Source organism: Nannobrachium achirus (genome assembly GCF_963921795.1).
Source record: "Nannobrachium achirus genome assembly, chromosome: 11".
Lineage (NCBI taxonomy): Eukaryota > Metazoa > Chordata > Actinopteri > Myctophiformes > Myctophidae > Nannobrachium > Nannobrachium achirus.
Genome location: NC_137820.1, coordinates 52876764 through 52894009, shown reverse-complemented (window position 1 = coordinate 52894009; position 17246 = coordinate 52876764). Strand labels below are relative to the sequence as shown.

General features: G+C 44.9%; 1 protein-coding gene across 1 annotated transcript in view; it reads left to right on the top strand.

The window, feature by feature from the left end:
* cftr (CF transmembrane conductance regulator) overlaps positions 1-17246 on the top strand; it is a gene marked incomplete at its 3' end in the record, with an annotated part of 49487 nt that extends 32241 nt beyond the window's left edge. The window contains exons 18-27 of the mRNA XM_080736530.1: positions 1671-1750; positions 2330-2480; positions 5714-5941; positions 7280-7380; positions 10314-10559; positions 13019-13174; positions 13691-13780; positions 14942-15114; positions 15888-15993; positions 17031-17246. Of these exons, the coding sequence (XP_080592656.1) occupies positions 1671-1750; positions 2330-2480; positions 5714-5941; positions 7280-7380; positions 10314-10559; positions 13019-13174; positions 13691-13780; positions 14942-15114; positions 15888-15993; positions 17031-17246 (1547 nt within the window). The remainder of the gene's footprint in view (positions 1-1670; positions 1751-2329; positions 2481-5713; positions 5942-7279; positions 7381-10313; positions 10560-13018; positions 13175-13690; positions 13781-14941; positions 15115-15887; positions 15994-17030) is intronic.

Genomic DNA, 17246 nt, shown 5'->3' with positions numbered 1-17246 from the left:
TATATGGAGAACGCGCGTGCCCGTGGGACGAACGGTTCTCATATGGGGGCATTCATTTTATGCCCATATATGGAGAACGCGCGTGCCCGTGGGACGAACGGTTCTCGAGATACGCGGATTACCTACATACATACACACTCACAGAGATTTTTTGTTGACTCATGTGGCGTACGTCTGCCCATATATGCCCATATATGGAGATATCTGTCTATTTGCGTCCATTTCACGCCCATATATGGAGATCTCTGAATCTGTCTGTCTGTGTCCCTTTATCCATTTTATGCCCATATATGGGGGCATTCATTTTATGCCCATATATGGAGAACGCGCGTGCCCGTGGGACGGAACGCGCGTGCCCGTGGGACGAACGGTTCTCGGAGATCTCTGAATCTGTCTGTCTGTGTCCCTTTATCCATTTTATGCCCATATATGGGGGCATTCATTTTATGCCCATATATGGAGAACGCGCGTGCCCGTGGGACGGAACGCGCGTGCCCGTGGGACGAACGGTTCTCATATGGGGGCATTCATTTTATGCCCATATGGAGAACGCGCGTGCCCGTGGGACGAACGGTTCTCGAGATACGTGGATTACCTACATACATACACACTCACAGAGATTTTTTGTTGACTCATGTGGCGTACGTGATGTCAGAGCCTTTTATGAAGTGATGTCACAATGAGTCAGAGCTTTCGCCGATTTCCTCAGAAACAGCCTGATGTCAACAATCAACCCCGCATAAGGAGATTCCGAACGTTTCGCGCCGGTTTGGGAAAACCGCGCGTCGGGTCGGGTCGAGACCCGGCACTGCACTCCGTGCCGCGGCGGGGAACGCGCGTGTGCCCGTGGGACGGAACGCGCGTGCCCGTGGGACGAACGGTTATCGGAGATCTCTGAATCTGTCTGTCTGTGTCCCTTTATCCATTTTATGCCCATATATGGGGGCATTCATTTTATGCCCATATATGGAGAACGCGCGTGCCCGTGGGACGGAACGCGCGTGCCCGTGGGACGAACGGTTCTCATATGGGGGCATTCATTTTATGCCCATATGGAGAACGCGCGTGCCCGTGGGACGAACGGTTCTCGAGATACGTGGATTACCTACATACATACACACTCACAGAGATTTTTTGTTGACTCATGTGGCGTACGTGATGTCAGAGCCTTTTATGAAGTGATGTCACAATGAGTCAGAGCTTTCGCCGATTTCCTCAGAAACAGCCTGATGTCAACAATCAACCCCGCATAAGGAGATTCCGAACGTTTCGCGCCGGTTTGGGAAAACCGCGCGTCGGGTCGGGTCGAGACCCGGCACTGCACTCCGTGCCGCGGCGGGGAACGCGCGTGCCGAATCTGAAGCCGGTGGGACGAACGGTTCTCGAGATACGCGGATTACAAACACACACACACGCAGAGACTTCTCGCATTTATAGATAGATTAGCCTATAGGACCGCATCAATACAGCATGGAATTGTGGACAAAATCTTATCTAACGATAACAAAATATGCTATGTTTTTTGGTCTGAGAGGCTAAATCTCATCAAATGGTGTTCCGTGGCTCAAATGCCAAATAAATAATGGACCTTGATGTGAAAAAGGTTGAAAAGCACTGCTTTACAGTGAAGTATACATGAAGCATAACTACACTTTCCGCTCCTCCTGCAGGACGGATCATGAATAGATTCACTAAGGACATGGCCACCATCGATGACATGCTGCCTCTGGTGCTGTTTGACCTGATACAGGTGGGAGACATTTTGTACCGAGAAAGAGCACATTTATTCCAGGAATACCTTGTAGTTGAGTGAAACTAGCATTTGAAACAAACAACACATACATATCGTCGTTGTCGGGCGGAAACCTTGTATGTCCAGAACCGTTTGTTTTCGGCCTTGTGTGATGAAGCAGTGCTTTACTTTGCGGATTAGCCATTTTAACTTGCCTTCCCACATCAATCTTCAGGGCTGTTCTCCTTCCTTTTGCAATTTCTACAGTTTTACATCACTTGTTTTCATGTCTTGGTTGACATGGTAGCACTAGATATCTGTAACATTAAAGCCGTAAAGCACATAGACCTTTTTGAAATGTCTTAAACATCATTATTTCTGCACCCTTTCTGGCCATTAAGGAAAACACAAGAAATACAAGAAACACTTCTAGTCACAAGGAGGTCAACAACTTGTTGTTTATCTTTGCCTTTGACCCATCTGCCACTCTAGACAAATGAATGTAAACGCTTATGAATGTATTTGTAAATTGCTGTTTGCTCTGACACTCACTGTTTGCTCCTCTACTTTGTCCTGTGCTGTTGGCCACATCTCCAGTTGACTCTGATCGTCTTGGGAGCCATCTTCGTTGTGTCCATTATGCGGCCTTACATCTTCATCGCAGCCATCCCGTTGGCTGTCATCTTCGTCTTCCTCAGAAAGTACTTTCTGCGAACTGGTCAACAACTCAAAATGCTGGAAGCTGAAGGTAAATAAGCCCAGGGGGGGTAGTGGGACTGAGTTACTACTACTGCAAATATTTGAATATACTGTATGCAAGTGAACATTTGTAACTCAAATTTAGCTACTGGGGGTCCCTGGAACTAAATATTTTGAGATGGTGGTCTGTGGCCAAATACATATCATTTTGGGGGTCCTTCACATGAAAAAGTTTGAGAACTACTGACATAGAAACATAGGTTTCTCAAAAAACCTTCTTGATATCATGATTTTTCAAAAATATACAAGCTTGCAGCGCGGGACTCAGTTAAATCCCCTCCCCCTATGAAGAACATTCATGGGTGGCCCGCAGTGAATCCTTGTACCCAGGGCCCAGAATTTGGTGCGACATCCCTGAATAAGCCTATGGGCCATTTGGGGATACAATGTGTGCTGGAGACAAAAAGACACAGATCAGAATTATGATGACAAGCACAATCGTGCGTTCTGTTCATGCTGGAAAAGTAAACATGAGAACATAGTAGATAGAAGCAATAAAGTGTGAACTCAGGAAGTAAGAGGGGCAGACTGTTGGGCATCTCCACGGCCCTCCAGGCATTTGGCGCTGCGCCAGGTGTCAGAGGTCAAGCTGATGGGCAAAAACACACAGAGGAGAGGATGAAGAGGGCGGAAGAGGATGGAAGAGTCGCCTCTGTGGGGCTGGACTAGTTAAGGAAGAGAGAGAGAGAGCTAACGAAAGCACAACTCACCTCCAATCTGAAGCCTGGTTTATAAGTCTTTGTGTAGGTGCCAGTGTCGCAGGCCACGAGTAGCAGATCTGCAAGCTCACAGGGCGTTGTAATGCAACATGTTGTGAGCTTGTAGATCTGCTATTTTCGACACACAGAACCGGCACACAATGATGATGTTTAAATTGAGCATAATTCAGGTTCAGAGATTTGATGTTTGTTTTCACGTAGGAACACAACAAAAACACAAGGTCAGCTAAGGCCATGCATGTTTGCCTAGAGGAGTGGCATCCTAATCAGTCCACCATTTAAAGTCCACTCCTATTTGAAAAAGTATTTCAAATAGGAGCATTCCTGGCCTGCCAACATTTTTGGGTGGAGTTACAGTATCATGGCCCGTCAACGTGTCTTCAGGATAAAATAGGAAGTGCTCATGAGAACAGTGTGGGGCCTTGGAGCAGAGATCATGACAGAGGGACATCCCTGCTGATGGCTACTTCCTGGAGTAAGTGCCACATGCTGAAAACAGTGCATTTACAATGTAGTTGCCTTGGTGGGTCAACATTGCCGGATATTGAGAGAGGCAGTACTGAACAGTGACCATCAGTGACCATCTATAAATGAGATCTTGGCTTTAATCTGACAAAGCATCAGAAAGGCCAAACAGGAGAACCAGGTCAAACTGCAAGACCAGATCAACTGCTGTGACACAAGAAGCATGTGGCAAGAAGCTAGTACACATGTGCAGGCATTCTGTGGCATTGGTTTCTGACATTGCAGTTATGACTGATGAGTGTTTAGTCGTGATATTTTTTATGAAAAGTATCTGACTACAGCAAGTGGTTTAAGGCTTGTGCAAGACGCCCAAGCATAGAAAACCTAGTGCTTCATGTATTCAAATAAAGGCTTCTACACTGCTGTTTTCCCTAAACACCTAAATCTCTTCACGGAAAAGAGACAATCTACAAGCCTGTAACGCGTTGTGAGCTTGTAGATACAGAATGTTCACCCCCAGTATAGGGACACTATGTTTTTATTTGGTTAATTTGTCCACACAGCAGTCCAGATGGAAAGAGGTCACTTCAGAGTGCTGACGAATACAGTGACGTTTCTCTTGCACGTTTCAACAACGGTGCCTTTGACTGTCACTGAATGTGTGTTTAATTGATGGCAACAAGGTCTTTCCGTAGCCAGAGAGAGAGAGGGAGCACAGGCGGGTCAGAGAGAACATCCGAGCTGGGATTTCCTTCAGCTTCATCCTGGCATGGCTGTCCTACATGTTTCAGAATGTGTGTCACACAACACGTAACACGCCGGGGGAAGCATGGGGATTGTTTGGCGGCGTGTTTGCCAGCAGCAACATTCTCTTCTTATTGACATTGTTGACATATTTCATTGGCGTCATTGGAAGATGATCTCACTTTCTTCAAATGTGATTCCACCAGTTTTCTGGATGACAGCAGTTATGCGGCCCGCAACCTGTTTGCTATCAAAGCTAGCGGAGCGCTCATGAGACCATCGGCTTTATTGTTTCCTTCCTCACATTTGCAACATTTCCCGGGCAGATTGACGAGGGTTCAGAAGATGAGCAGCAGGGAAAACAACGACTTGTATCAAAACAAGGGAGGCTTGTTCCTAGACATGGTTGCTTTGGAATAATATTTTGATGCAATGAGAGAACTTCTTCACTGTGTAAAACTAGCTGTGTGCTTCAGTAGTGTTGGTGTCCTTATGTTGAGTCCAGGGATTCTGTGAATTGAAGGCCTACTATCTATCACAAGTAAGCATATATTCTTTTTAAAGTTTCATATTCATATGAATCTTGGAATCCACATGGCAACGGTGTGGGTCCAATGTGGATCTTGGACTTCCTGTGAGTCATAAATCTATGATGCTGGTCGTCTATGACATATCTATGGCATATGACACCAAATTTGGGCAAGTTCTCAGCCTGATCAGAGAGTCCCTCAAAGATTTGGATTTCAAGGGTTTCCAGGAAGATAAGGGGTCGTTTCTATTAGAATGGAAAGGGACAATGACTGACAGATACAGAGATTTCCATATATGGGCATAAAAGGGACAAGGACTGAAAGATACAGCGATTTCCTTAACATATATGGGCATACAAGAGACAAGGACCGACAGATACAGTGATTTCCATATATGGGCATAAAAGAGACAAGGACTGAGATCTCCATATATGGGCATATCAGACGGATTGGCGGTGCGATGTAGGAGTGAGGGTCTCGTAGCGGCCAGAACCTCTAGTATATATAAATACACACACACACACACACACACGCACACACGCGCACACACACACACACACACACACACACACACACACACACTTACACTTTTTATTGGTTTAAAAGACATCTTTAATAAAACATGCCCCATCTCTCTGACTTTGACATCTTTATTGACAATGCAATATACATACTGTACATAGGCTCCACCATCATCAAAAGTATTTTAAAAAATGCTCTAAAGCTGACAGCTTATTTCTATTCTCTCTCTCCTGTCCGCCCAGCACGGAGCCCCATCTTCTCCCACCTGATCATCTCTGTGAGGGGTCTGTGGACCATCCGGGCGTTTGGTCGCCAGAGCTACTTTGAGACCCTGTTCCACAAGGCTCTGAACACACACACGGCCACCTGGTTCCACTACCTGGCCACGCTGCGCTGGTTCCTGTTCCGCTGTGACATCATCTTTGTCTTCTTCTTCACCGCCGCCGTCTTCATCGCCGTGGGAACCAACCGTAAGTAGGGCTGCCACCATTATGACATTTTACATGTGACAATTGTCACTCAAATAATTGCGAATGACGATAATAGGCTTTGAAGTTGCACATGGCAGATATGACACGTAACCTGAATATACAAAGAAATTACTGACATATTTGACAACTTTCGTTGATAGCCGATCTACAAGCTCACAACGCGTAGATCTGCTATTTCCACTATTTTTGAAGATGTTTGAAAAATATATGATAATTTTTCAACATGGAAACGATTATGAGAAAATAATTGCGCTTATGTCAAATAAATGCGATTATGTCAAATAATTGCGCTTATGTCAAATAAATGCGATTATGTCAAATAATTGCGCTTATGTCAAATAAATGCGATTATGTCAAATAATTGCGATTAGACGATTATGTAATTATTGTGACAGGCCTAGGTGGGGGTGGCAGGGAGGCAGAAGGGTGGGTAACGACCTACTGTATGCTAACGACGGGTATGCTTCAAAGTTTCGGCATATCGTCGCTGTCGGGAAATTGAAATGTTTTTTTTCTTATTCTCACACCAAATTTGGCTTTTTATTTTATGTTAGTATAACTATATATATATTAAGTGGATAACTATTTAGTTTAACTATAATAATCCGGTGCTGTATGTCCTCGTCTGCCTTTGGGCTGAATCCAGAGTTGAAACAGACAACAGAGCCCTGTAACCCACTGTGAGATGTGAGGCAGTCTTTGCCAAGACAGGGCGGTCAGAAGGAAGCCGTTTCTGTTTATGTATTATGTGTGACATAATGTGATCATAACATCGTTGGAGTATATCTATGAAAAACATGCGTTAAGTTTGATTGGAACAGTGGGGATGTCATTTGGGTTAATGTAATGGAACGAGACATAGTCGTTCTGCTTGCTTTGGTGGTAGTGGGAAAGGATAGGAAACACATGCGCACTTACTGTACACACATGCACGGGCGTGCACACTGCACACACACCCACACACATCTCCGCTTTTTCATTCATAGAAACAAATTTGCACACACTGCATACGTGCACATACACACACACACACACACACACTCACGTACGCACAACGTGTGTGTTTATGTTGAGGGTTTGATTAAAGGCTTATTTCACAGCCCATTAGAGACAGCTGTGCTCTGACATCAGCACACAGCCCTTTCTCCTGCCTGTGTTTGCGTCCGTGTGTCTGTTTGTGCGTCGGTGGCACATGTGCACATTTCATTGTGTGTGTGTGTGTGTGTGTGTGTGTGTGTGTGTGTGTGTGTGTGTGTGTGTGTGTGTGTGTGTGTGTGTGTGTGTGTGTGTGTGTGTGTATGTGCGCACGCACCACAGAGGACAAACCGGGAGAGATCGGCATCATCGTGGCTCTAGCCATGCTCATCCTGGGGACGTTTCAGTGGGCTATCATCACCAGTATCACTGTGGATGGACTGGTATGTTACACACGCACGCACGCACGTGCGCACGCACGCACGCACGCACGCACGCACGCACGCACGCACGCACGCACGCACGCACGCACGCACACACGCACACACGCACACACACACACCATGGATATTTAACCTCTTAACCACTTAAACCCTAGTATCTAAATACATACTAAATACACCACAGGGATCTATCTATTCTTAAGCCGTGGCATAATTTTGTCAGTCAGACCCCCGCCACTTCCGGGTGGGGCCAGCAGTTGTATTGTTACTATGTGCAGTGTTGTGTCCCTCGCTATTTTCAACAGATCCGAGACAAAAATAACAACTAAAGTATAATTCTACCACTTTCCTGTCAACAAGAAAGAGAAGAGGAAACGCTGCAATTCTTCCAGTGGTGTGTAAAGTAACTAAATACATTTACTCAAGTACTGTACTTAAGTACACTTTTGAGGTATTTGTACTTTACTTGAGTGTTTCCAATTTCCAATACTTTTACTTCACTACATCTCGGATCCAAATATTGTATTTTTACTCCACTGCATTTACAGAGTAGCCTATTTCTATATTGCAGTATTGATACTTTTAAGTAAAACAATTGAGTACTTTTCCCACCACTGTAAGAGCAGGACAGGAGGAGAGAAACATGAGCCTCTGTCTTCCATGCTGAGAATAACAGCGTTTTTGAAAACTATTCATTTCATAAATATATATATCCTCCTTCAAATCACTTACTTACCCCAAAGTTGTCCATAAAAAGTTGTTTTTGTATCCTTCTGAAACTATAACGCTACGGCGAACGGCGCTGCTATCATAACCAGCTCTGGTCCTTAGCATTAGAATGAGTTCTCCTTGACGCTATGTCACCAATGAGCCCTTGCGAGACAGGAAAGGCTGCGCACCCTCTAGTCTGTGGTAAAAATAAAATATACAGTTTCGCTACTCACCAAAACAAAGACGGATTTAAGGAGTTGAAAGCCTACTTTACCTTAGTGGGACCACTCAGATCCCCCCACCCCACGTCTAAAATACACTTTTTGGCCAGAGAAGAAACCCTTTCACTGGAGGTTTTAGTTACTCCACACCGCCCTCTACAGATCTTGTCAATAGAAATGTCCATTGACCAGATTTTGCCTTCCGGTGAAATATTCTCTTCTCTGGATAAAAAGTGTATTTTAGACGTGATCTGGGGGGCTTTGAGTGTTCCCACTAAGTAAAGTAGGCTTTCAACTCCCTAAATCCGTCTTTGTTTTGGTGAGTAGCGAAACTGTATCTTTTATTTTAACCACAGACGAGTGGGCGCACCGCCAGTAATTCGAGCACAAGGGCTCATTAGTGACATAGCGTTAGGGCGAACCCTTGGCGCTATAGACTAGACTTCACTTCCTTAATGTATGAATGAATGAACCATTGTAAAGCGCTTTGAGCACTTGGAAAAGCGCTATAAAAATGCAATTCATTATTATTATTATTATTATTATTAGAACTATCCTTTATTATGCCCTGTGTGAGAACAATTACATGAATACAATATTTGAGTTTAAAGCATTAAGACTCCTTTTAATCCCAATGGTTCCTTTCTGAAAAATGAGCATAATAGTAAAAAAGATTCACGGGTTCCAACATTGTTGTTTTGAATGGTGAAAGATAGGCGCTGGAGACGCCTAGGCCTCACTTTTCTCCACCTACAAAATTACATCAGACTTAAGAAGAGAATACTTGGCCGGTTGGCCCCCTCGTTTTTACCCCCTACACCAAATCAATTACTGTACAGTATATACCAAAACATAGCAGACCTGGAAGCTCACATGGCTCAATGACTTGATGGCATGAATAGGGGCGCTAGGGTTCATGTGATTAATCAAAGCACCTGAAGGACATTTCCATGAGTGATTCAAAGAGGTCTTATTTGTCGAATCACTCATACAATATGTATGTGCTGCTAATCCCTCGCACTGACTGTGAAAGAACCTTTCAAGACCATGCACCCGCTGACAAACCACCAGGAGACATTTGAGTGGTGCTCGCATTATTTTAAGTTGCAGGAACACATGCACGTACGCATGTACGCACACACACACACACACGCACACACACACGCACGCACGCACGCACGCACGCACGCACGCACGCACGCACGCACGCACGCACACACACACACACACACACACACACACACACACACACACACACACACACACACACACACACACACACACGCACTCACACACACATACATACACACACACAGCAATAGCTGAAGCTATTATTGTAAAGTGAGGTTCATTCAGACTTGCTGTCATAATTTATTCATGCCGTTACTTGGCTGTCATCACCACACTTCTTCAGTGACTATTTTTCCTCCTCTTCTCTGCTCCTCTTTTCTTCTCCTCTCCTCTCCTCTCCATCCCATCCATCCATTATCCCCTTCTATCTCCTCATCCTTCCACCTCTCCTCTCTCTCCTCCTTTGCTCTCTCCTCATCTCTTGTCTCTCTCTTATCTGCTCTCCTCCCACTCTCTTCTTTCTCTGCTCTGTCCTCTCTCTCTCTTCTTAACTCTCTCCTCCCCCCCCCCCCCCCACCCCCCAGGCACGTGCACACATAGACATCAAATGGGGCTTGAGCCCCTGCCCTTTTATCCGTGTGTAAAAAAGTGCCCTCTCCCAGACCATGAATGCAGTTTTTACTATGGTGAAAGAAATGCAAGTGCCCTCTTTCCATGTCATACCTGAAGGCAGCATTCAAGAGAATTGCCTTGTCCAAACTCTCCTAACGTATCTTGAAAGAATTGTCCTCTCTGTGTAGAAATCAAGCATGTGAGCTTGGAGGTCTGCTATTTTCGATAGGCCCTTTATAATATAGCCCCTGCCTCTCTAACATTCTCTGCACGTCCCTGCCCTCTCTCTCTCTCTCCCTGTCTTCTGCTGTCTATCAGATGCGGTCAGTGGATCGGGTCTTTAAGTTCATCGACCTGCCTTCAGAGGAGCCTTATGTGGGCGGTGGAGGTGGAGGTGGAGGGGGCGGAGGCAAAGGTCACGACCTGGTCATCGACAACCCCCACGCCCGGGACTACTGGCCCAACAGGGGTCAGATGGACGTACAGGGCATGACGGTCAAATACACGGAGGCTGGCCGCGCCGTGCTCAATGACGTCTCCTTCAGTGTGGATGGAGGACACAGTGTAGGTATTCAGGGAATATAAATGATGTGTGTGTACGTGCATGAGTGTGTATGCGTGCGTGTGAACCTCATGCAACTTTGCCTTATGATGAATAGTGAAAAGAAACCGATCTACACGCTTGTTAATCAGCTATATTAGTCATTTTGGGGGAAAGAAATTGAGGGTAAATCCTTTAATGCCATGTCCAAAGTATAGTAGTGGTGCCAGGTTGAAAGTGGTTAACTTCTGTGAACGTAGCGGTTAAATTAATTATGTTGTAATGGAGGACGTTGTGACTTAAGTGCCCCTTCTGAAGCCTGGTCTCAGGGAACAATTAGAGCATCTACAGTAATGCTCCCAAATAATGTGATTACTGGGAATAATCCGGTTATGGCAGTCATTTGAATGGAGCGTTTTACATGCATAGCATTACTGTGAAACCCCAGGTTACATCATTTTGTCAAAAGTTGGATTTCAGAAATGTCGACTTTTGTACTATCCAGTTATTAGACAACAGAAATACCACTGTGCGACGGAACATACATGTAAACACAAGCTTCAATGAATCTGAGATGGACAGGTTTTTGGTCTTCTGTACATGTCTGTGTGTGTGCTCCCAAAGATTGTTTATTGTTTATTTAAGATCCCCATTAGTCACCGCTTCAGCAGTGACTATTCTTCCTGGGGTCATATTACAAAATTAGTGAAATAAAAAAAATAAAAAAAATGACCGCGCAAATAAAATAGCAATTAAATGACTACATACACATTTACATTACATACGATAGAAAACAGATAATAAAAAGTAGTACATTATTTAGTGCCCGTCATGTGCTCATGTTGGACTATGCAAGGCATTGGCGTACTCTTCCCTGAGCCAAGCCTAAGTATGGCCGCATACCCAAAGATGATGCGGTGTAGCAGCTTGTGGTGGGCTACACCAGTGGTTCTCAACCTGTGGGTCAAATTATTATTTTGGGGGGGGTCCCCAGATGATTAACTTAATGTGCGACATTGTTTGTATAGAGTTTATATGCACATTTCGAAAGTGACAATTTAAAGTGACAAACATTGGCGAAATGTTAGAGACAGAAATTTTTAAAGTGAGCATGTAGATCTGCAATTTTCACAATAGAACCGTGTTATACAAAATATAATGCCTCAACTCTTATTGCTCGTCAGGATGGGTGGGTCCCCAGTTAAAATATGATTATTTTGGGGGTCACGGCCTGAAAAGGTTGAGAACCAGTGGACTACACCTCCAAGGACTCTGAAAGACAGGATGTCTTCTTTTTTACATTTATCTTGCAAATCCCTTCTCTTACACTGACAAATTAGTAACATAAAACTCTGAATGTCTTTAAGCCAGCTATAGTCATCACCAGTCCATTTGCTTGGAAAGGTGAAAAGAAAGACAGCAAAGGGACCCTTTTTCCAAACATTTCCTCTTGGGAACGTTGCCAAAGTGCTGTAGACACTAGTTCAGTGAGCTGGCATAGTAGCCTCTTATAAAGGAACATATCTCACGGCTCTACTTTCTCTCTCACGTGTAGGGTATTCCTAAGCCAACAGTATGTAAATCAACAAGGCCGTCGCGCCAACAGTTGGCAGCCGGTGGTCCTCGCGCGTCCACAAGCACGGTGTACGAGTTGTCAAGCTGTGATTCACAGAATGAGATAATATGATCTGTTTTGAAATTGTACATAGTATTTGACAAGTGAAAGTGTGCAAGTGAAGTCAATGGCCAGCTGACATTATCTGGCTAGCTACCTATAATGTAAACAAAATGGCTACTCACGGGCAGATGACAGATAAAGATGATAAACAATATTTGGAACAATTTACATCATGCTCAGATAAAACTACAGATATTACCAGAGCTAATCATTGCTTTAAAAGAAATGTAAGAGTATTGTGGAACCAGTAGCTGCCAGTAGAACATTGCATCCGGTTTGCTCTCCATTTTCAGACTGTATGAGATACAGCGTAGTTTAAACTGTAGAGGAGATTAGGTGAACATTAACATTATTAAACCTATAGGTCTTCAACGTTTTCAGGCCAAGGACCCCTTAGTTGAGAGAGAGATGAAGCAGGGACCCCCACGACCTGTATATAAATTCCATATATTTTCATCGTTTGACAGCACAATCATCAGTGTATTTTGGATTCATGTCAATTTGTGTTTTCAGATATTTAACCACTTGAACCGTCAATAAGTAATAAACTTGACCTTTCACTCTGTACTTTTTCCAACAGCCGATCTACAAGATCTTGTAGAGCTTGTAGATCTGCTATTTTTGGCTACATTTGGCTTCTCAGGAAAAGAAAGTTTCTATCACACAAAGATTTGGAGGACCCCCTCTAATAACTCTGAGGACCCCCTAGGGGTCCCGGACCCCCTGTTGGAAAGCCTTGCTATAGGTAAATGTGACCCTTGTAACAAAGTATTTATTATATTTACCACCGCTGGCTGTGTGCAGGTGGGACTGTTGGGGAGGACTGGTTCAGGGAAGAGCACCCTGCTGTCAGCACTGCTGCGCCTGGCCCACACTGACGGAGAGATCTCCATCGACGGGGTCTCCTGGAACTCGGTCTCCCTGCAGACGTGGAGGAAGGCCTTTGGTGTGGTCCCGCAGGTACAACCTCTGCTGGTGTGCCCTTGAGAAAGCAGGCATGATCCCGTTATGTCAGTGGTTTTCAATTTTCATAAAATCACAGTGTTACAGAGCTATACGGGTCCAACTGGAACCCACTCAAGGAAGTTAAGGGTGATACTGTAAATGAGCAGAGACATTTAGAAATGGAACACTGGAGAACGAACGAACGAACACACACACACACACACACACACACACACACACACACACACACACACACACACACACACACACACACACACACACACACACACACACACACACACTCATTTTCATTTCATGTACTGGATTATGATAGCCTCAAAGTCAAGTCGACCAGTGACCTTTAGTGTCACATATTATAACTGTACTATGTATCTATTGTTGCCACTGCTATTTGTATGAAACCTTTTAAACCACAGCATCAATGGACTTTTAAAACTCAGCTTTGAGGATTTGTATGTGTAATAAAATCATGTTTATTCATTTAATAACTTTTATTGTTGTATTAAACAGAAAGTCTTCATCCTCACCGGAACGTTCAGAATGAACCTGGACCCCCACGGTCGCTATAGTGACGAGGAGCTGTGGAGAGTCGCTGAGGAGGTGAGCTTTAACTCTCTCTCACCCTCTTTTCACCTGTTTCGAATGATATCAACGCACTTAATGCGAAATATTCACGTGCTTTCAGACTCTTCAATGCAGAGGTATCCAAGGATACTTGGATATCCAGTATCCAATATCTCACCAATGCAGAGATATTAGTAGTAAAATGTCGACATCTAGTGGTCAACCTCAGAGGAGCGCAAAAATAAAACCTGAGGTGAATCCCAGCCTCGAACCAGATGCCAAGTATTCTCTGTTCCCCGGTGTAACGCTCCACGCCACAGACCCCGACGGAGCGGCGCGGTATTGGGCGAGCGGTGGGAACGGCGCCCAATCCCACTCAGCCGCGTTACCGAGTTATGTGCCGTTATGGACAGAATAGTAAATATTCAGTCCCTCACTATCCACGTCTACCCCACTATCCACGTCAAAGATAAATGCACAAAAAAGGAGTCACATCATCCGTTCATTAGCTCAGTCAGTAGAGAACGGATGCAACAAACCCACGGTTTGGGTTCGATTACGAATAATATTCAAGGCGAGAGATATCGGCGCATGCGTACTTCAAAGTGCACGGAGAACAGGATACCGTGGATAAACCTCCGTGGATACCCAGTGGATACTCTCTGCATTCAAACGTCTGAGAAATGGTGAAAAAGTCGGATTGAATGCGAAGAGAGCAGTCGAAGCGGGTGCTCTTTTTTGTCGCTCACTTTATTTATGCCTCTCTTACTCTATCTCTCTGTTAATACCCCCTAAAGGCCCTACTGCTCCTTACACCTAACCTGATGTTTGTGGCTTGTACATTACACAAGGGTCCATTTATCCATTTGTAAATGTGAGAATGTATATACTGTAAATGAATGCTTCGAAAACAGCAAACCTACTGTACAACCCTAAATTTGTGCAAATCTTTGAATATATATTTTTTAAAGTGAACATTTGTAAGTTTAATTTTGCTTTTGGGGGTCCCTGGAACTAAATATTTTGAGATGACTATTTTGAGATGACTCAAATATTCAAAGAGCTCACTGCGAGCTTGTAGATCTGTGAGCTTGTATATCTACTATTTTTCAATAGTTAAAACATAAAATAACGGTTAAAGTAATAATGCGTTCCTGATCTTAACGGGATCTTAAAGTGTGGTCTTTGTTTCTCCAGGTGGGTCTGAAGTCAGTGATCGAGCAGTTCCCAGACAAGCTGGACTTTGTGCTGGAGGACGGAGGCTATGTTCTGTCTAACGGCCACAAACAGCTGCTGTGTCTGGCCCGCTCCATCCTCAGCAAGGCTCGCATCCTACTGCTGGACGAACCCTCATCCTACCTCGACCCCATGTCAGTACCAACTACACACTCTGTGTGTGTGTGTGTGTGTGTGTGTGTGTGTGTGTGTGTGTGTGTGTGTGTGTGTGTGTGTGCGCACACGCGTGCGTGCGTGTTTGATATAACAAACAGTGTATGTGGTCAAAGAATATGTGTGCACGTGAAGATAGTGGCCTTGATGATAAATGATGCATGTAATGAGCGGTCTGTGCTGACGTTATAACGCACACACACACGCACGCACACACACACACAGATGCTAACACACACACACACACACACACACACACACACACACACACACACACACACACACACACACACACACACACACACACACACACACACACACACACACACACACACACCCCTACTGCTTTCATCTCTACAGTATATCAACAGGAACTCTGGAATAGGCCAATGTTGTGGCCAGTGAGAGAGAGGAAATAGAATTGATTCCTTGTGTGTGTGTGTGTGTGTGTGTGTGTTTAGGTCAAATTAAATTACTGAGGAGCGATAGGGGTGGAAGCAAGTGAGCAAGTGAGCATGGCAAGACGTGTGTGTGTGTGTGTGTGTGTGTGTGTGTGTGTGTGTGTGTGTGTGTGTGTGTGTGTGTGTGTGTGTGTGTGTGTGTGTGTGTGTGTGTGTGTTCAGTACATGTGCATGTACAGCATTTACAGTAATTGGGTCAATTGTCTAATTTACAGTGTTTTTGGTCTCTGTGTGCGTGTGCGTGTGTGTGTGTGCGCGTGTGTGTGTGTTTGTGTGTGTGTATGCGTGTGCAGGACATTAAAGTTGCTGAGGAAGACGTTGAAGCAGTCGTTCTCAGACTGTACAGTTATTCTGTCAGAACACAGAGTCGAACCTCTTATGGAGTGTCAGAACTTCCTGGTTAGTACACACGCATGCACGCACGCACACACGCACGCACGCACGCACGCACGCAACACACACACACACACACACACAGCTTACTTGGTTATTCTTCTCATACAGTAATAGGCTGTTTTATTCATCAAAGCGTTGACACTGGTGGCAGAACCACTGGTTGAGTTGTCCTTTCCAAGTCCTCCTACCTACAACAATAAGAACATAAAATAAGAACAACAGCCTATCCCTACAGACACTATGTGAAGAGACACATCGTCTCGGTGCCTGGGGCTTATAGCACTGCCCAGGACAAATGTTATTGGTTTCCAGAAATACAAACAACCCACAAAGCGCTTCGTCCCCTCTGTTCCAACTGGATTCAGCCAGAAGCTTCTCCTGCCCTGGCCCTTTCAAATGACCTGTGGAGAAAGATCTGGCAAGAAGAGACTGCATAACTCTGGTGCTGTACTGTAGTCAGGACAAACAATAGGACGCTTGCCCACTGTCCTGTAACAGAAAAGAGCAACTGTTTGAAAGGGCTTCCGTGGGGCACATCAGTAGCTAACAGCCACACCATCACAACATCCCCAGTGTGATTCTGGCCCCACCACTTACCCATCTTAAAAATACAAATTTCAATAAAGAAGAGATCACACCGATTAGAGCAAGCAAATATCTAATTATAAAAGCACAGATTAGCAAAACAGATTTGACAGATTAGCTCAACAATGCCTTGCAGCGTGAGGCGTTGTGAGTTTGTAGAACGGCTATTTTTGGCTAAAGGCCTCAGGATGCAAGGGTTCAAGTTAATATAAAAAAAAGTTCAAGTTAATATAAAAAAGGAGAAAAAAGGTTTCTATCACACAAAGATTTGGAGGACCCCCTGTAGTAACACTGAGGACCCCCTAGGGGTCCCGGACCCCCTGTTGAAGACCCCCGGCCTAATCTAATGCATACCAAACTGCGGATCCTTGAAATTTAAAAATGTTTGAGAACCAGTGTTTTTGTACCAAATATAAGTCAGGCTTTACAGTGAGTGTGCCTCCTCCTCCTCCCAGATCATTCAAGGCAGCTCTGTGAAGCGCTACGACTCCCTCCAGAAGCTGCTGAACGACAGCAGCCACCTGAAGCAGGCCATGAGCAGCGCCGAGCGCCTCAAGCTCTTCCCCGCCCTGCACCGCCTCAACTCCTCCAAGAGGGCGGCGCCACAGGACACCAAGATCACCTCGCTGCCAGAGGAAGCCGAGGACGAGGTCCAAGACACCCGGCTGTGA